We start from the raw sequence: 22,997 nt of genomic DNA, 5'->3' as shown, positions 1-22,997 counted from the left end.
ATAAAATATAAAAACAAGCCGTCAGAGAGTGTTGGACGCTTATAAATGTTGGTCTCACCCTTTTAAATCACACAGCATAATAGCTCCGACGTAGGTACTGTCTCCGTCATCGTCGTTGTAAAGTTATTTTTTTTTTATATATACGAATGACGTATTCATATTTTAAAGATTTTTTCGTCTGTTGTAAATAATTGTTTGGTAATTATTATGTGCAAGCGTTCACAAAAGAAAACAAAATCAAAATAACGGTTAGCTACGTTTTTATATTATGATGACAAAAACATAGAAATAAAGTGAAAAACGATTTCAACAATTATTTTGGCTACGACACCCGCGATTTGGATAAAGAGCGGTAAACGTTTACTCAAAACTCGATGGAATTTTAATGGATGTATTATTTCTTATTGAAGTTGAAATTCACATATTTTTCTCGGCTCCGCTTCGTTTAACACACACGCAGCATATGAGACACCGAATAATCGTTATTTCTTCCGAATATTTATTATTATTTACATTTTACAAGGGAGAGTGATAATATATTCTTTTCATCGTTCTTTTACAGTATTGTAAACGATTTTTTTCAGAATATTATCTTCTCGTATATACCAGGCAGATACACAAATACTTTTATACGAGTGTATAATATATACTTATATATGTATACAGTATGAGGGATTTAATGAATTATCGTAAAATGTTTTTCGATCGCCCGAGACATATTTTAATGGGATACAAAAATGTTTGGACACGGGTGGGGTAGTGTGCGTGGGAGGGGGTAGCGTGCGTGGGTGCGTGTTGGCCCAAGATATTATACGATAGTATCTATTCAATATATATATATATATATATATATAATCGTAATCAATAACCGGCCCGTTGACGCGTTTTATTTTTCTCTCACCCTCGTCCGATCAGATAACAAGCGCATTATTTGGCGGCCGATCGAAGTGGCGCCCATCGAAATCGCCGCGGAGGATCGTCGGAGAGCATTCATCGGATCGAAGGTCGGCTATGCTGCCATATACGTGTTATTTTGTATTATTTCTTTACGCGATATTTAAGTACAAAAAAAAACATAAGTTTATTATAATATGCTACTTAAGGTACGCGGTATAAATTGTCTCAAATATATAATGTAGGTACAATAGTGTAATTACTAATTTAAAACATCTCTGGCAAGTACGTGAGCAGGGGGCCTGAGTAATCTAGTCCAGTTCCTCCTCAAAATTCAAAATATAATTATACTTACCAATTATTGAAAATGTGAAAATGCATTTATGTTGATTCATGTATTATTTGTAAGTGCAATTTTCTGTAGTAAATTTTAGTTTGTATATAACAATTTTAATAAATGTTAAAAATTAATAATCATTATTATTTTTTATTAGTATTTAGATATGAATTAATTTTTGTAATAGACTTAGAAAATTGTAATTGAATTAGCTATTATATTTTAAATATGAAGGTATATTTATTTTTCATAACATGAAAAATATATTACAAAAATAGGTAATTTTTTTTTTAATCCAAACCAACTACCAACCAAAAGTAAATTATAAATTAATACGATTCTTTGTATTACATCCCGTCATACCACCTAATGGTGAGTATAAAGGTCTCCACTACAAATATTTTATTGGGAAAAATTATAAAAAATGATAAAAGGGCTAAAAATTATTGGCCCCGTAGTAGACATTTTCTGGCTACGTGCCAGATATCTAGTAATGAAAAATATGATTTGTAATTTACTAAAAAATTTGAAATTGTTATTTTTTCGATAGTAAAGTATGAGATATGATAATATTCTAATAATCTTAAATAGATTCCAGCGGTTCAACGGGATTCACTTTAAAGCTATCTAACTAAAATAACAATTGTTTATGAAAAACATACATTTTTACAATATTATAATAATTAATATAATAAATGTACTGAGTTTGACTTCAAATTTTGTAATGATTATCAGAAAAGGTGGCGGGTAGTTATAAAAAAAATTATTGTTGTCGATTCTCGTCGTTAACGAAGATACCGATACAAATAACCTAATATACGGGTGCAATATTATATTTATAATATGCTAACTTTGGCGCAAATTACAAACTGTCAATTATAGTAAGTACCTATATCTATATTTTATGTATATAACAACATAAATCATATTATTGGTCAGGCGACAGCGAACCGATGCGGTTATACGAAAAATTAAGTGTCTGAAACGAAAACACAATCGAACTTTTTAATCCGACGATACTCCTGAAAACAATCACTTTTTCCCGTCATATTATGTAATAATTATATTATTATGTTAGGTAGTACAGGAAACACGACCCAGCTTCGGCGTGACGCGCTCACGACGGTTACAATATTATTTAGAACGCGTATTATGTTGCGCACACGTTTACGGGGACGTGTGTGCTTTAATTAGATTAATATACGCTCGCGCTCAATATTAATATTACCATTATTATAATATCATACTCGCGTGTAGCAGTATAGTATCTAATATATATATATACATATTATGAACATAGCGACGGGGGAGGCGCACTCACGTGAACCGGGCGAGAGACCGAGCCAATTATTAATATTATTATCGGTCGGCCGTGGGGAACGACGGCGGCGGTGGCAGCAGCGTTGACGCTGGTGCGTATCGCAGGTGTCGAATTTCTCACGCGCAACTATGGGTGTATATTATACAATATATTATACGCGGAAGAGCCTATTCATTTTGCCGCAACAGCCGACAACGAGACGAGAGTGAGTAAACAATTACTAAAATAATAATAACAACAATAATAATAATATATTATATTACCATAATAATATCATAACGAAATCACGTGGCTGACGACAGTATTTTATATATAAATATTATGTGTGTGTGTATCGCGCCGGTATAGGGCGAATTAATTCAAGAGAATATTATATTATTGTACATCGTGACGATATGGTTCTTATTCGGAATCATTGCGATATTGTAGGGAAGGTGGAAAAACAATAATCTTAATAATATATATTATTACAGGTGCCGACGTAACAAAGTCGTTACGCGCGATACTTTACGGTCGTTGTTTACTGGGAGTTTTTATTATCGTTATTATTATTATTATAAGAATTTACAGCTCAATTTACCGTTTTTATTGTCCCGCGGGCCGCAAAGTCGACACGCAGTCCGCCCGCGTTTTATATTGTAAAATATAATTTATTTTCTGTTGCTCAGCGTGGCATATTATTATGACGTATTATATCATTATAATACGTTCGCACGCGGAGGTGACGGAGACCACAAGGTGTTCAAATAATAATAATTCTATCATAACGTATCGTGTTTCAAACGATTTTCTGGTTCAAGTGAAAAAGATTGACGTGGCTTTTATTCCCGGACATGGGGACGATCTTTTGATTTCCTACTAGCCTGCGCTGCAGTAACGGTACAAAAGTCGGACTTTTATTCCTTCAATCGGATCATTCTTAAAATAATGATGTCGCATACATAATAATGTTATACAATGACATAATCAACTATAATATACCTAGTATGCTGTTCTCAGTGATTCAAAGAAAACGATCGATCGCCACTAGAGTCGTTTTTATTTAGGGCTTATGGAACTGCAATATTCCCCCATTTGAAATTCGAATTTTATTACAAAGTTATTCATATGATGCTTTTCGTTTCTTCGTATACAAAGTATTAAGTTTAAAATTAAAGGTTTAAAAATTCATATTTTATTACATTATTTTAATAAAGCAATAATTGATTTTTGTTCGTATAAGATAATTTTAATTATCTTTTCTAATTTATAAAAAAAAATTGAATACTGAATACAAAGTCCCAGATATTATGTCATTCGACAAGTAGGTACTATAATGTGATATCAGTATATAACATAGTATTATTAATAACACATAAGACCCGATGGTAACCAATAAATTAGACTTATCTGTGCTATTTTTATTATTATTTTATTTAGATTAATAATTTCAATGAATCCGATCATAGATCACCACTTATCATTATGTATCGCTAGATCACTACAAATTTTTCTATATGCTGTGGTATTCTTCAATTTTATAGGTGGTTCACACTACTTTAATATTAATTAATATGGCTCATTAGTTCATTAGTTTATTACTGTCACGCCTTAACTGATAGTTGTCGGCAAGGCCGCCGGATTTGGTGCACTATAAGATACTATATTGTGGTCCGCGGAGACGATTTTGTCTTTAGGATTTGAGAACAAAAAAAAAGTACGACGACGGATTTGATTTACACTGATTATTGTTTCGTCGTTTTAACGAGCTGCGTGCTAAACAAAACGAAAAAAAACCACCTCCGCACTCATATACTATACAATCGTAATTTTCTGGTTCGTTAAAACGCGTATCTATTATTATATTATTATTATTATCATCATCATAACGGAATGCACAATGAGATGACAAAAAAATGTTCGTGTAATACACTTGCGCACATATACGTATACATACATATAAATATAGATATAAGCAGTTACCTATGGCGGTGAACATACATATATAGTTAGGTACATTTTTATGTCGCACGCGTGGAATAGAAAATAATAATGAAAATAACGAACAAATTTTGGACTGTAATCCGTAGGTATATTATACTCGTCAAAGGAAAAAATATGTTGAACGAATGAATCTGCGCAGAAAATCGATCGATAGACACGTCACAAATGGTCGTGGGTTTATTTAGGTTTTGTTTTTATTTTTATTGTTATTATTATTTTTCATCCTATATACAGTCTATCGCGTGCGTACGTGCGTACGAATAGGAAAGCGAAACGACAGGCTACGAACCCACTCCGGGCCAGGCGGGGGCGCAACGTGCCCCGCGTAACAAATATTCATATTTTCCTTTATGGCACATATATTTTCATAATATATAGGTATATCATCGAGTATGTACATGGTCGTATATATTGTATGATATACGACGCGCAACTATGCACGGAGTAAGTCATCATCAATCCGAGAGGGAGATTCTGGACTATATATAATATTATAACATCGTCGTCACGTGGATCTCACTCTCATCAATCCACGTCCTTTTTGCGACGTTAGGTGAGCTCTATATAATATATACTACTAAATTATGCAAAGCACAGACCGTCACGGTGAAGGATAATTTTTGGCTTATTTTATTTTTTTAGCCGTAACTGGCACCATATGATATTTTTCACCCGTATATAGAGACGGTTCTTGATAAATCGTAAATATTTCCATATTATATTCAAACGGCTCACTTTCGATTTATTATCCGAAAAATACGTAATGTTATGAAGATTTTCAGTTGTCAACAAGTGTGAAAAAAAAATTCTACCAAGTTATCAATGCGTTTCAGTAAATTTCATCTAGCAGATCGAATATTTAAATGTATAGATTATGACTACAAGTTCTACTCACCATTAGACGGAGAGACTCTTCTTGGGAGGCCGACTTGGCGGCCAGCGGTAAACGAATGCCGAGTATCTGGTCGCGACCAAGGCTCCTAATGATGATGTCGGCGTCGCGAAGGTCGTGTAAAACGGCAGTAGCCGTCGGAGAAGACAGTGTGGGTGGTGGAGTGGCTGCAAGCTCTTGTGGTGGTGAGGCGTCGTCTGTCGCACCTCTAGCGGCAACGGATTCAACAGGAACCCGTAGAACGGACGTGGAGGAGACCGGTGCCGGGCTGAAGATGGTCACCAGACCTTCCGCAGAAACTGCGAGCACGCGAACTGTCCATGGCGCCGTTGTTTTGGGCAGGCGAGCCTTGTAGCCTGGCGTCTGGCCCAATTGGGACCACGAGCGCCTGGTTCCTGGGTCTCGGCGCCGCATGATCACGTAAACGAGACGTTGTGAGGATGGTTCTTGCAAATCGGCTGGCCGTGGCCAACGCAGCGTGCCCGACTCGATGGTCAGCGCTCTTTCTCCTCGAGCCTCCACAACGGGGCTGGGTTGTGACCCACCGTGCCAGTCGTGGAACGAACATGCTTCTTGACAACCCACGTCCTGCAGAAACGCAAAAACGATATAGACAACGATCAATATTATGTAATACACACAGTGCACGCACTAGCAGAATCCAGGAGATTATTTTCCAAAATTCAAATCTTAATATTATAATATTATTTACAAATTTTGTTGATAATATCATCTTGTTAATCAGAAAACTGTACATAAGAAAAGTTGTAGTAAATTCAATTTTCTATAGATAATAATATTTAACTACGTTTTAAAGGATATCCAAACACAATAAATCTCTTCTCAAACGCTGAAACAATAATCATCCAATACTCATTATAATCCTAATAAAAAAAACTCACGGTATTCTTTATCAACTCTCTCCTTACTACAAACTCAACCCATCTTTATATTATTAGCATCTTTTGATTTCAAAAATATAACAATATCAAAGTGCCTTGGTATACAATCTTGTTTTTCGAATTTATTCAATTTAGGTTTGTTTATAATCCTGTCCTATTTCTCTCCTTACTATTTATATGTATCTCGGTACTTTTAATTATCAAAATCATAGCGTTATCATTATAATGATATACAATTCAATTCCTATGTATCATAACGTTGTACCCTAGGTGTACTAGCGATTGTTTATGAAAACGTTAGGCTTGTTTTAATCAATTATAAGAATTAACTGTACTAACCTAAAGGGTGATAGTTTGGTAACTATAATATTATATTAATATTATTTTTTTGCATAATATTATACCAATCCATATTATATTAAGAATGTTAAGGAAAAATCAAATTAAACACATCGTTTATATTATATTTTCAGAAATAATCGCCAGTCGAGCCAATGGACGTATAATATTAGGTTAGGTATATATAGAGTATATAAATTATAAACAGAATATATAGAGGATTGTCCTGCATAAATATAATACCTCGCGGCTTAAACTACAATCTAAAAACGTTACCATTAAAAGAGATGATCATTATTATATATTATATAATATAAAATGCCTTTTGTAAATATTTCCCATCGGTGTTTGTTTGAGGGATATTCGTCCGTCGTCGTACCCACAGTTATATTAATTTAGAAACACGTATTTTCTCGTTCGTATATTTTATAAATCCTATATTAAAGGAAAAATAACCGTCTGCTTACAAGAGAATAAAAGACCGCCCAGCGGTTATTAAAGTATTATAATCGATTGAACCGGAACGTCCGTCCGCACGGTTCTGACCTCAAGGACACAAACGCGACGACATTTTTACGGATTATCGCGAATATAATATAATAATAATAATATCATTAATATAATAATAGTAATAATATATTATGTATTATGTATATTGTATATATAAGTATAATATGACGCAAAATCAACGATACCTTCACAAATTCATTTCCAACAACATTTTTAACGAAGCGTCGGCAATAAAATGGAAATCTGTAGCCGTCATCGTGTCGTCCGCATACGCATTTACAGTAGTTTAAAATTGCCACCACCGACGCCAAACTCAAAAGTAATAATATTACAATAAATTAAATACAAGCGTGTATTATCGTATAATACCTACACAAGCGTATAATACGCACACAACTTACACGTATAATATCGTCTATGGAAACGTTCCGCGAAAAATTTACGACCCTGTTTCAAAATATTATGCGAGCTGTCTTGTATTTTATTTATTTATATTTTTAACGAGAATAAATTGTCATGGAACAATATTATTCGCGGCCGTAATCACGTACTATATTATAGGAGGTAGGTATTATAATAATAATAATATATAATAGTAATCTGAGGGATTATCAAATCGGTCGCGGAACGCGTCACACAATAATAATCCGTGATCCACCGGATTTTCGGTGCTAGGTAGACAATTTTTTTTTTTAAAAAATCTCAGTTAGTAACATTCACACGCAAGAGTAATTTGATAAAAATTCCTACTCAAAATAATATAATACATAAATTGTTATATTTTACTCTACTCAGATGGAAACTATATACCTACCTACCACGCTAGGAAGTCACGTATGTCGTGGCGGTCGGCGACGTTTAGGAAAAAAAAGTAATACATCCATTGATTGAATACATAACACATATAAATATATTATTATAGCGAATGATAAGTAATAATAATAAGTACCCAATAACAACTATGATATCTTACGCGCAAAAAGCAAAAGAAAAATGCAGTTACTTAAGTATAATTTTCTATTAATATTTATGAAAGGAAAAATAAGCCAGAGCTAATCATCGGAAGAACTCGTTTTACCGACGAACCGCGTCTACTACGTACCTATATAGATTGTATATATGTTTTTATGCTTCAGGACTTTTATGGTAAAGTAGAAAAAAAATGTATAATAATAACGATAATGAAACCGGTGTGCTTACTTCATACAAGCATCAGCATTATATTATTATTATTCTCTTCAAAATTTATTGAAAACAACGATAATTACGTTCGTTTTTCTATTCAGATATTATTATTATTTTTAATCAACTGGATATAATTTTAATATTCGCCAATCACTGACTGAGTTCATCAGTCTCGTAAATCTTTGTCACGTTTCTCCTGTTAGGAGTTCTCAACCATAAGACAAAACTACTCTCATGTGGTGCGGTAGCTATGTGTACGTACAATATTACGGAGAACAAAAACACTTTAGTATAAATCTCTAGCGGCAAATCGCATTATTGTTGGGCGTTGATATTTTACGCTACTTCGCCACTCCACCATAATACCTACCTGAATACATATTTCTAGATAATCTGCGGTCCATTATGTAGACTTTTATCACACAAGTATTTATTTATCTATCTATATAAATGGCGAAAGATCTTCAACTGGAAATGACGAGTGTTATACGTATCTTCGACGAGGATTATTTTTACATCTCTTCATACTTTGGTTATGATTATTATACACGATGTGCGTTTTTAATATTATGATCATCTCTTTATTATTATTAAAACCGACCGTAGTTCTGCGTGTTCCGTATTATACATTATGATATTATCGCTTATTCCTGTGACCTGACAATGATAGCATAGGCAGCCCGTCTTTCGTAGTTTAATGACGACAAACGCGCATAGTGAATAACACAATCAAAAACCAAAATCAGCAAATTTGATGACAGCGATATCGAAACAACAGCTAACGACACGATATGTGCCAGCATCAGATGCAGCGTTTGCAAATAATTACGCGGTCGAAAGAATGTATTTGTGTATAGTGTGCGCGGCCATATCAAAGTGAAATTTATGCCGACGCTCGTAATAAGCCACGTGTTTGTTTATTTTGTAATATATTATACATATATATATTACAAGAAATATAATACTATATTGTGTATTTATATATATATGGTAACTCGTAAATATTTTTGTGTGCAATTTTAAAAATGCAAACGTTCTGCAACCGTTCTGATGACAGTGGGCGAAACACTAAAAGGAATAAAGAAAACGAAGACGAACACACGGTCCGTATATTATACGTTTTTTTTTCGAGTTGTATTAAATAAAAAAAACAGCATACGATCTTATAGGGGATTTAGTTTACGCACAATAAAAACGAACGTCATAACTTTGGCGACGCGCTCCGCCCGCGAACAATACGAGTTCCTATGTGTACCTATATACTATTATAAGTATATTTGTTCATGCGTATATATGAGATGTGTCTCCTCTTACAGTATGATAACATGCAGATAGAGGTATGTACCATAATATATAACAACAATAATGAAATAATAATAATAGCAGATTTCGGCCGTAGCGTCGTATTCGCCTCGACGACCCGACATACCGTTCGCGTCTGCAATGCAGCGGTAGTATATAGCTGGGGTACCCCATGTACATAATACACAGAGACCCCTAAAAATATGTCTTTTTTAATCTATTTGGATTATCGGTGACCCGTAAGCTTGTGTAAACATACGATCGCATATCATATGGAGGATAAGTGAAAAAAAATACTGAAAACAGGTAGGGACGTCGCAGCTTGCAGCAGACAATAGTGTAACAATATTATTATTATTATTATCGTCGTCGTCGTCGTCTGTGTATGCATAACAGACTCGATAACAATGCCACATACACACACACACATGCACACACGCATACACATAAACGAGACTCACTCGCCGTCTGCGCCGACGACGACACAACACGAAGAATATCAAACACACGTGCGCGAGCACGCTGTATATAATATACGTTGACAGTATATACGCATTCAATACGTCAATCAACGGTGGCGGACAATAAAATACATGACTACGCGTATAATACCCATAAGAATATTCGAAACGATATACAAACACGCTCACAAGCCGCGAGACATAAATAATATTATACTCCGGTTGGACCTCGTCAGCGGGTGTCAAATCGCGTAGGTGGATTATATATATATATATATATAGGTATATTATTATATATAATAATATGTACACATTTTGTACCGCGCGTATAAATTATTATGCTCGACGTCTATATTATAAGAAACAAAACTGTCACAAGTCCTGCAGACGGGTTTTTAACATTATTTTTTTTTTATCGATTTGTTTCGCACCAAAAATCCGACGATGGTCGTATTTATTATCGAACGTTGAAAGGAACGTCGCTTTTTTATTTACGCGCATTATATTATGTATACTTTGTCAACGTACATTCTACGTACTTAGTCGTTCCGATGGCACGCGCGCCCAGGAAATCGTTTTTATTGTTATTATTATTGTACACGTTATAATATTGATATTGTTTATTTCGCCCGGAGACAGTGTCATACAAGCAAAAAAGTACGAGTACGTCGATATAATATAATATACACGACGACGGCGGTGAGAGGGTTTGCTAAACAAAAAAGCATAAAAATATCGATTTGCAAAGACTACGAAAACTCTTAACGCTACACATTCGGGAATCTATACGTTGAAAAACAATAATAATAAAAAATGTATAACAAAGGTATATACTGTTATATAATTACATAGTTATATGATGACATGGATATTAAGTCATTTATAGTCGCAGCAAAATTGGTTTTTTGTGACGACCACAGCAGTATCTTTTGTTTGAGTATTTAAATATAATATGAGCGTAGAAATACAGAGAATGAGAGGAGATCACTAGCCAACCAACTTTTTAATGAAAATAAAACCCCGTCATTTTATATAGGTATTTATTTATGTATCTATTTATATGCAGTGTATACTTACTCGTGGCTTCCATACTTTTGGGACCGCCGCTTCCCGCCCATGCACGACCGGCGGTAGTCGATTAATATTCGGAAACTGGGAAATTTAATATAAAAACCCAGGCCCGTCGCCGATTCCTGCAGTCGTATTGAAAACGCGCCATTTAAACAATATATAACTACTAACCGATTGAAGCGAATATACCATGCTTTTGAGGTATGTCTATATAGATATATATTATATAAGTATAATATATGTATTACAGTCAAAAATAGAACTAACTCAAGACAGCGGGTTGCAAGTGAAAAAATAAAATGAAATAATAAAGTATACCTATATATAATATCATTTAGTCGGCATATTATATATATATAGGTATATAGGTAAAGAATTGTTCCGCTAAAAATCGATAAATGCGACGATGACAATAGTATTTCAGTAGGTGTGTCATATAAATATTTAAGACTGGATATTGATGAACTCCACATTTTTTGTTATTAAATTACTTAAACAAAAATTGTTTTCTTAATTTTAAATGGATTTTTTGACATAATTTTTTTAATTTTATGTATTTTTAATAATTTTCTAGCAGTTAAAAGAATTTTTTTTAAATTAAAAACAGTTTCTATTAACTTCAATTTCGATGGAACTCAATTAAATTATTTTGGATTTATAAATCATAATATTTGTTAGATATATTTTTTGTTAAAAATTTAAATTAATATTAAAGTTGTTTTAATTTTATACGTTTATTGTTTTAATAATAAAAAAAACAAATATAATAAGATCATTTTATTAGATGTGATATAGCCATTTTTAATGTTATTAGTGCCATTTGTGTGTATTGAATCAATATTTAAAATTTAGTCGAGTAGAATATAATATGTGCCTCTCTACTTCTATACTCGTCTATGTATCTATAATTTGAATATTTAGAAGTTATAAATAATTAAAATATCATACAAAATTTGATTTGTAATATTCTCATACAAAATATTCCGCTTAGGATATTAAAAACATTTTTTTCAAAAAGATCGTTTTTTAATTTATTTATAAATTATGTAAAAAAAAAATATCTTAAGTTATTATTACTTTTCATGAAAACGATTGTTTAACTTGTACATCAAAACCAGCAGTACTTTTGTACGTGTATATCGATCCCCGAGGACACCGCATTAAGACCGCAAAGTCCCGTTGCACGTGTGCACAGACTTTTGTAGCCGTTGCGACGGAATAACATAATAATAATATTATCGTCTTGTTTGTTAGAAACTATTTAACTTTGACAACACAGCAAAAAAACGACACAAATAAAATTGTGTATTATAATGTTTGAAGCTTGAGATATCGAACCAACATGCAATTATACGTGCACCTATACGCATATACAACGAGTATGATTTTAAAATGTCTCAAGTATTATGCTGAAACGAGTGAAACGTCATAATCGAATAAAAAAAAAAATTATCTCAGCTCTCCAGTATATGAAAATAGTATGTTTAGCCCGAACGTTATTCCTTATATAGTGGAAGCTTTGATATAATATTATAATATCACAGGAGTTGAATGCGTTCATGCAGTGCACGCGCACACTGCATTCGGTTATGAGGCCGCCCGCGGCCCACTACTGTTATTATAAGCTCAATTATTTCGAGTGAATTCATCAGCGACGCGCTCTCGTTTATTATTATTATTATTTATTATTATCATTATTATAACGACTGCAATTTATGTATATATTATGTACACTGTGGATGAGACGATTACTCGGAGATGCTGCAGCGCAGCACGTGTAATAATATAATATACATATCGTTATCGCGAATCTATGTGGTGAAAGACAAGGAAAAAATATAAACAGTAGCTACGAGTATTTTTTTATTATTATCATTATTAGTGTTATTATTTTACACCCAGAGGCAAAGTATTGCGTACATACACAATACACACACACACACACACGCAGGAGCGCACGAGAAATATATATGTAACATATACACACATCTGAAAACATGACAAAGCGCAGGCACTACGCATATCATTTCATATAATATGATAAATATAGAAAAGGGCAGGTACTAATAGTAGTATAATATATATATATATAATATATAGGTATAGTGGTATAGTGGATACTCGATGAGTATAGATAGAAATTACCGCCAAGACGATTGCTTTAATTTGAGAGTTTAAGGGGAAAAAATAAATCCGTACAGAAGAAATATAAAAAAGTATTATGAATTATTCATCGAGGTCGTTGTGAAAGTCTCTCTGTACTGTTATAATGTTCAGCCGGGGATCTTTTTTCGTTTTATATACATGTGTGTTCGCGCGAGCGCACACTATGTTCGGTTGTTTCTTTCCCTCCTCGATCGTCTCTTGGTCACCATGGCCGGGAGTTCTTTATTCAAATTTCATTCAATTGTTGCACACCGGAGTGTCATTACAGATTTTATATAAAAAAAATAAGAGGGAGAGAAAAAAATTAAAAACCGACCGGAACATCTTTAGAACATTTTTACTGCTGCATCAGGGTAGGCTTTAAAAGGATTAACGAGCACAGCCGTTACCCTTTGTCGGAATTTAAAAAAGAACAAAATGAGATTTAATAACATCGCCACAAGTACGATTTCAGAAGATTTTAAAACATTTATACATTTATACATATAAATATTATATAACTGATGTACACTCGTGTACGAATTGATCGGTCATGGACTACATTTTAAAAAGCTGCACTTTAATAAGATTTTATAATAATTCCACAGCGTTGTAACAAAAAAGAAGCATTTTTAAAATATAAATTATATTTTTCAAAATATTTTTTTATACTGCGCTCGACACCTGCAAATAATATAGTGATATATGATATTATATAGTGACCGACGTTCACTTTTGCAGCATGTGACGGACGACTGAATTCTCCGGTTAATAATAATGAGGGATTTAACGTTTTATTTTTTCAATCCTACTCATTGTGAACAATGATAACAGTTTTTTTTTTTAATCCGAGACCGGATTCGGCGACGCGACGGTTGTATCTAGGAATGTTTAAGTATACCTTCAGGTATATTTTAGAAATAGTTGTTTACGAGTCGTACGTAGCGGAATTCGGATAATCGTCTAGAACTAGCTTGCTACAGAGCTGCCGACGACAGCGCATCAACAGCAGCTGTATTACATATATTATTATATACGTGACTGTAAATGTAGTCAAACCTACTGGGGAATTAGATATTTTTAATTTTTTTTTTTTGTTGAATTTATATCGTCTCAAGAAAATTTGCAAACGGACAATCGTTAGTATAGGAACACACTCCGATTCAATACTACGATATACTTGATAGTTATTAGTTAACGTTTAAATGTATTTACTTCATTGCCTATAATACGTAAGTACGACGGTACGACGGACTAGAGGGTGGACGTTATTATAACAGTGACTATACATTTAGTTCGGAATACTGCTGTGTGTTCTAGCCAGTTATATTATATATTATAATACAATCCTCGAATACTGCACTCACGTATTATAGAAATCTGAATACTTTTATAATATATATATTGTGTTATTAGAAATTAAACGCGTTTGTGGTGCGCTACTAAATCAACGGTTTAAAAGGCAAAGGCGTGTCATACAATACGAGTGTCGCGTATATTACACAGGTATACTATAGTATAAAATACCGTGTCCTTAAATGTGAAAACCGCACCGAATGGCAATCTATAAATATGTTATTTATACCTATATGATATTATACCGTACGGCGTTCGAGGGGGTCTGGAACGCGCGCGCGCCATTCGCTCGTGTGTGGTTTTTACGCAATGATATCGGTCATGTGATGAAATCCGATTTTGGGTGAAAACCTATTGTGTTATACCACCCAGCGAGAGGGTGAACGGGTATTTTCACCACAAACGAGGCCGTCTTACAGAGTCGTAAATGTACACTATACCAATATTATTCTGTAGCGTTGTACGTCGTGACCGCACGTGTGTGATTCATCCATGCACTATAAGGAATTATTGCGCATCTTCGCAGGGGGTGGTAGTTTGTTATATTTAAGACCGACAACCTTCGTGTGGATTATTTGCGCGTCGTTATTTTATTGTATTATTGTAACCCAAAATTTCATGGAAATAGAAAACGTATATAAGTATAAAGGTATCTACACAAAAGTTAGGTTAGGTTACAACCTTAACATTTCATTGTAATATTGTATAATATATGTTGTAAGTTTTATTTAATAATATATAATATACTATACAATTTTAAAACTGTGCTGAAATACTACACATTGGTGAGACGTTCATTAAAATTTTAATTCCCAAGGTTTGCCGTCGTCGGAAAATGAAAAGCGCCGGAAACACGTGACGAAAAAAATGAGACTTTATAATATATTATATATAGGTACTTCGGGGAATTCCACACGTTTATTATATTTCTTTGCTCGAAGCGGTTCCAACATATATCTATATATTATATTTATATATATACAACAATTTTGGTGAAAAACAATACGAAATATGAGTTTCAATTTGGGTCTTTCGTAAAAGAAAAGGAAACAATTTAATATGAAAATATGAGGTCGTTTCATATCGCACTATATATGTATGTGTATAGCTAGGTACCTACCTTACCTTTGCAGGACGTGACAAAAGTTAAATAACCCTAAAAAAAATATGATAGAGCGACTGCACTTTCCTCGGGGAATTGTTAATTCATATTTGTTATTTCAAGTAAGTAATACGAATTGATAATGATATATATATTATATATGTATAATGTGTATATAAATTTATTAAACTTTGTCTGTATAGTAAGATGAACAATTTTTTTTAATAAAAAAAAAATGTCATAATTTATTTTATGAAATTCGAAAATATTTAATTTTATTTGCATCCGCGAGTAACGTGATGATAAAACATTTTTATATTTTCATCACCATCATTATTATTATTAATACTATTTAATATTATTATAGTAATATTACAGCGTTTTTTTCCCTTTATCATTATTTTGATCACGTGTAATTTTTAGCTAATGTATCGAATTATGCAAATGCAATAGTATGTTGGTTTGAAAAAATTCCAATTATTTTGAAAACCGACACGTACTAATATAATATTGTATAGGTAAAAAGAACTTATATAGATGGATTTTTTTTTTTTTTATGTAAACAGGCTGCATTTTATGATGTCCATTATTTTTGCTGCAGTATGATGTTTGATAAACAAATACCGAGTACCTATTATAAACAAGTAACACTCACGCGATCTTGGTAAACTCACGTGACCAAAAATGTATAAATATATATTCAGACGATAAAAAAATTGCTCTTCTGTCAACGCTTAGTTAATTGTAAATCTATTTAGATATAACGAATTGTCCCAACAATGAGACTGTGGTGTTGCAGAAGGGAGGTTTTTCGGTGCGTTGCAAACGAACGAACGGCTTTTGAAATAGCGCGTTGATTAAAAGCGCATAATATTAAGTCTGTACAGTGTACAATGTACATGTTATATACACGCATGTGTAGTGTGTACGTGAAATCACCATCGCACACGATTCGAATACAATTTCTCGTTCAACTCGGTGTCGATCCGATAAATGGTAATTCACCCTTTGATCCCGGCCATGTCCGAAATGAACTGTGTGCATTCGAACGGAAGACCACATTAAAACCAAAACCATCGGCTAAGCCTCATATACTATATTACATATATTATATCAGGACAATTTCTGTATCTATTTATATTATATACAGTAGTATAGGTATATAATGCATAATAAAACATAAAGACTGCACGTAGTATAATATATCACATGCATTAATCATCAATCACTATCGTATGATATATAAAATATGATGCATCAACATGTTTTGTAAAATTATTCTACTCCAGATCAGAATAATGTAATATAAATATAGAGTGTCATTAAAACAATATAAATAACTCTAAAAATTGGTTACAATAAAAAATATTTTAAAAATATTTTTTTAAATAATTTGATACTTGTACAAACTTACAGCTAGTTAAATGAGCTTATACAAGTTCCTACCTACTTCTAATAATAAATAAATATTGTGATTTTTTGAAAACTGATTGTAATACAACTAGAACTTAGTATGTAAAATTTATCACTCCACATTTATATTATCGAAAACGGTTATCGCTATTGCCTATTAATGGTTTTTAGTTTCATTAATTGAATCCACGAGTGTGCTCGAGTCCTTGAGGTTAAACGGTGGCTTGCTGCCGATACACACACAAATGTATACGATTGATTCTGAGTTGTTAAGTATTAATAGCAGTTCAAGAAGTGCATCGAAATTGGACCGAGGAATTTATGTATACATAATGTATAAGAGTAATCTGAAAATTGGAATGTATAATCTGGATGGGCCAAGAACAAACGCTCGATATGTGATTCCGATTTCTGTTGAAAGACAATCTGGGGCACTCGTGGCTACGACTTATGTCGGATTAATACACATACAGTATCGTATTCAATCATACTAACTCATAACATATATTATCTAATATTATATATAATTTATATGTCGTATAGACAGACTAGATAAAGTGAGAGTTATGTATTATTATTATAGAAGAATTAAACGTAGTACACGCGTAGTTTCGGCCTTCACACTGCGATTGTCGCCATTGATAACCGACGTTTAACATTATATGAATATACGTATATACGGATAGGATATCGAGTATATATACGTAAAGAATATGTATGCGAGGTGAAGGATAAAAAACGATATAAATATGATGCATGTGCAACGATTCTATACTTAAACCCTATGTAAAATTTTACAAGTCAAACTATTATAAGTAATAACTTTTTTTTTGTTCTAAAAACAAGGAAATGGTAAGGAATGTTTAGCACAATATATACTACTTTAATAGGTACCTAAATTAATCGTAAGTCAATATAAAACCATATTAACCTTTTTAACTTAACTTTTTTTGGTATAATATATGCTTTCATGAGTGCTGTAATTCATAAGCTAACTATATTTATGAAATATGAATGTTTCGATATTCATACACAATATTTTTGATTTAAGTGAAGGTAAGTATTTTAATAGTATTTAATAAGGTCCTATTTGCCGAATTTCTTACTTACGGTAAAATTGCAGTAGTACGAATGTATAGAATAACTCCCACACTATATACAATAAAATATGTAATAAAAATATGCACAGTCTAAAATGTTTATTAAATATTATTATTTTCCAAAATAATGTTGTTGAAAAAGATTGGGAGGCTGAAAGACGTGTTGAAAACAATTCACTACATTTTTTCATAGTGCATACTTTTGATAGAACGCTATAAAGATAATAATATAATGGGACAATATTATCATTACAACTTCCTAAATCAAAATCGTTTTTTTTAAGTTTATTTTTTTTTCAGTAGAATTGTTCTTTCAAACATGGTGATATTTCATACGATGTATTTGAGAACGCGCGAAACAATTTTCACGATATACCGTAATGGGTGTTCAGAGCCGTACTTATAAGTTTGGAAAGTCTCCAAGTGGGGTCGATAAAATAAAAAAAAAAAATGAAAAACGTGTTAATGACGTATAGAAAATAACCCGATGTATATTTATACCTATGTATAAATGTTAAATTCTAAATGTATATACTTACACAGTTGTGTTCGCAAATATTCTTCATGTTCTTGCCTTCAGTCTGCAGTACTTCGCAATACTTCCAACACTGTAACAAAAACGAAAAAAGTCAATATGATTTAAGTACATTATACAAAGCAATTTATAAATTATCGTTACAAATGCGCAACGTGCCGAGGAAGAAAAATAAGGAGAAATAAAAAAACAAAAAATATCTTCAGCCGATCTATGTTGAAGAGTGGACATTTATTAATTCAGCGACTGTTACGAGCGGAGAAGGCGGGAGAGAATGATTTCTAGGTCCAAGGGCTGATTTTATTTACTCGTCAAAAAGCTTTGGTCTCCGCGTTTAAAAGACCACGGGTGAACAAAGGAGTGGTCGGGTGCACAAGTATCCGTGAGTATATATCGTTAACAATACAAAGTCCACCACACCCTCGAAAAAATATCTTCACAGCAAATACACGTGGGGTATGTGTACGAAAAAAGAGAAAAAGTTTTTCGCGTGGAAGACGACCCCTAGCGCACGCACTCACGCTCTCGTACTCCTTTTAAGGAAGACGTGCAGAGACGCGTCTCGTGTTGAGACGAGGGTGTGAGTATGTTTATGTGTGTGTGTGTGTGGGTGTGTGTGTGTGTGTGAGAGAGAGAGAGAGAGAGAGTGTGCGATGAGAATGTGTCCGGAAGGGGCTAAGAATGACGGCGAGAAACGCCAGTGGCCGAAAAAAAGATAAATTGCTCTATTGGGAAAACCGGTCACGTACTCGCGACGAGACTATATAGATGAGCGGACGGGCGGCAAATCGCTAGTGCGTCATTATTGCTTTTGCCCAGCACTCACCCTATGCTCAACTATCACCCCCCTTCCATCCAACCATCACTACCGCTATAACCAACAGTCAAAACCTTGGGACGTTCTTTTATATGAATAAGCACATACAAAATAATTTGCTTTAAATATTATGGTTGGACTAAACGGGCGCGATTTTGAGTTTATTGAAATATTTTTACGACAGATCACGGTCCAAGCCGTTTTCTTACCGTCGAAGTCCAATTGATTTGTTTACCAACACCATCTTATACACAAATACAAGAAGTTTCAGGGTGCCATTGTCATGACGTATATATACGTAACTGTAAATGAAAAACCCTATTCTGATTTTCTAATCCAATATCAATACCATCATCGTAAAGTTGTTAAAAAGCAATTTATTCTCCAAACGCTATTTCCTATGTATTATGCCTGTTAGATTTGGCGTCAAACAAAAAACTTGTGATGGACGATACATAAAGTGCAAAGGATTAGTTCGAGAGGTAAACGCCATATCATATAGGTACAATAGGTACATGTTATTTATTATTTATTTATATGCGTGTCTGATTTGGTTTGGTCATTTTCACATATACTCCAAGCACGTAGCGCGGTTGGGAAAGTTATAAATACAAAAAGATTTTAAAAAATTGAATTTAATAATAAAAATACTGACAACCATAAATTGAATATTAATACATCTTTAAATTACTATGTACTATATTATCAGCTGAGGTCCGATGTAAACACATGACCTTAAGATATAAATATAAACACAAATCAACAATCGTGTATTTTTTACATTTATAAGAAAAAGGGAGATTTTAGGTCACAATTTTGAAGCACATTATACTCGCACCCATTATTTCCATAGTTCTGTTTATAGGAATAACCTACACATAATTAAATAATATACCTACTATAGTGTTGCTATGTGATGGGAAAATTAATAAAGACGGCAAGAGAGAAATTTATATAATTTATATTTAATCATCATTCTTTGTCCGAAACGCGACAACGTAATTTTGTGTTATTATAATATTATAGGTACTAACGAGTAAACCGTCGACTAATAACTCGCGCACCCAATTATTACCGTAAACTGTAAAAATTGAAATAAACGATCAACTTTTGTTTTTAATTTTCGATATATATTCAAAAATCTGTGAGTCTTGTACAATGACGGTCCCACTGGACGTTGAAGTATTTTCTTCTATTTAGTTTTCCTTGTTGACTACTTCAATTTTCTATTAACGCCCGATTTATCGAGGCCCGCAATCTCCGTCGTCACGAAAATTACTACAGTATAAGTTGGACATACGCCCAATGGTTAATCACTTGCCATCACCATGCTTATAATAATATTACATTATTTTAACCCGGAGCTGCTACGTGATGTATATGAGGCATGTGATGTACACGGCGGAACAGTAGTGTTTAATTTTTCAGAGGTGGGGAAGACGTGGGCGAGGATGGAAATCAGACGGTTGAGCAGCAAATATTACCCGGTAGCTCCGCCGCCGGCAGGTATTTATGTATATATATAATATATATATATAGTCAGAGATAGGTAGGTAGATAGGTAGGTAGGTAGGTTTGGGTACCCATACACTTACGTATATAATATATTATACTATAATACTAGTCACAGTAGTTATATTACTTGTAGTGGTAGCTGTGTGTTGTAGTATAGAAGTAGCTAGTAGTATTAATAATAATAATGGCAGCTAATCAATCAGTCGTCTGGCGATTCGTTATGCTCGGACAGTGCACCGCATATTATAATAGTCGTCACCGTTTAAAGATATTATGCTAATGAAAAACCTTCGGCTGCCGGCTGGGTCATGTGCAGTTTGCATTCATTATGAGTGAGTTTAATAGGCGCACAAGCCCCCGTTATAATCTCAGAGCGTATATCATAATGTTATAAATACGCAATTGGCGTGTCCGTTTCGCAGGTGTCGGCTGCAGTACGGCTCCTGCTAGGGCGTCATGAAGAGGAGATTCATCTCCCGCATTCCCCTAAACACCTCGTACTAACATACCTTCTCCCGCCTACAGTTTGTGGTTATATAGTTTGCATCGATTAGATTATTAGTGACACACGTGCCTGGTCGTTAGGCATCATAGATTTTTTATATTACTCGTATAAGTAAGGTCCAACTGACTGTAACGAGCAATAAAGTTGATGAAATTATCATAATGCAGTAATAAAAAGAACTGGAGATGCACCGCCGAAATAAATCAATACATTTTGACCTTGATCGTATGAGTCGAATACTATAGTAATACGTCGCCTATCCTGCGGTAATTGGTACCCAAGCGATTAAATATAGAACTGTTTCTAACCAACGGCATTTGCGAGAATACTTTTTTCTGACATTGGTGGCTGTTAAAATATATACCTCTAACAGATTTACGATTCATCATACGATTGTCTCTGTTTGATATCTAGGTATCTATCTTTCGTTGTTATTATTCGAACTTAGCTCTACACTAAACCTAAACTAATAATATAGCTTACTGTATGATAAAATATCAAGTGCACAATATAATTAAACTCTTGAACTCACGTGTGTATATTAAATATATATTACGTCCCCACGGGCTTTAGTTCGTGTGCCGTTAACGCGATAACGGGTCTCCACGACTGTCGGACGAAACTTAAAACGCATTCATGCAGTCTTACAACTGCGCTGTAGCTGCTTCTGACGGCCAAGCGCCAAAGCGATGACTGTAGGGATGGTAGAGGGCAAACACGACCGCTTTCAAAATGGAAGTGACATTTTGTCATCGTCGTCGACGTCATCGGCGAAGCACAAGTAAATCCGGTTAACGCGGAAAGTGGATTATGCTACTAATGTGGAAATAATAATGTACCTCATAATACAATCGTATCGCATTCCTAAATCAGTAACGTTATATTGTCAATGTTTTACGAATTTGTTGTTGTTTTTTTTTATGTCGTTTTTTATTAACGATATATATAATTATTATGAATATGTAATAGTCGTGTATGTTGTATAGGAGACTTGAAGTGTTCAACCTAAATGGTATACGAAAATATGTCGAATTGCACTTAAATCAACCCAAACAGATTGCTCTGACGATGCAACATGTAAGAATCAAGTTTAAATAACTTATCCATGTAATGGTGACTTACAGTAGTATCTTTCTAAAAGCAATTTTGAACCTGGTTTTATATTTCTTTTTAAATTTAATTATTGTACATATTTTATAGAATGTGAAATAGATGCTTAATTTTATTATAGCATTTTCTATAATTCCATAAGAAAATAATGTGTTCTAAATTTTCAATATATAAAGTGCTTTTAATTTGTGATTTGTATTAA

At 33.4% G+C, this 22,997-nt stretch overlaps 1 protein-coding gene across 1 annotated transcript in view; it reads right to left on the bottom strand.

Moving 5' to 3' along the window:
* LOC114118974 (uncharacterized) overlaps positions 1-22,997 on the bottom strand; it is a 106,560-nt gene that overhangs the window by 21,313 nt on the left and 62,250 nt on the right. The window contains exons 3-4 of the mRNA XM_050202398.1: positions 18,853-18,921; positions 5,398-6,015 (exon numbers count right to left, since the gene is read on the bottom strand). Of these exons, the coding sequence (XP_050058355.1) occupies positions 5,398-6,015; positions 18,853-18,921 (687 nt within the window). The remainder of the gene's footprint in view (positions 1-5,397; positions 6,016-18,852; positions 18,922-22,997) is intronic.

The sequence above is a fragment of the Aphis gossypii genome, chromosome 2 (genome assembly GCF_020184175.1).
Source record: "Aphis gossypii isolate Hap1 chromosome 2, ASM2018417v2, whole genome shotgun sequence".
Lineage (NCBI taxonomy): Eukaryota > Metazoa > Arthropoda > Insecta > Hemiptera > Aphididae > Aphis > Aphis gossypii.
This window is presented reverse-complemented; position numbering and strand designations above follow the sequence as displayed.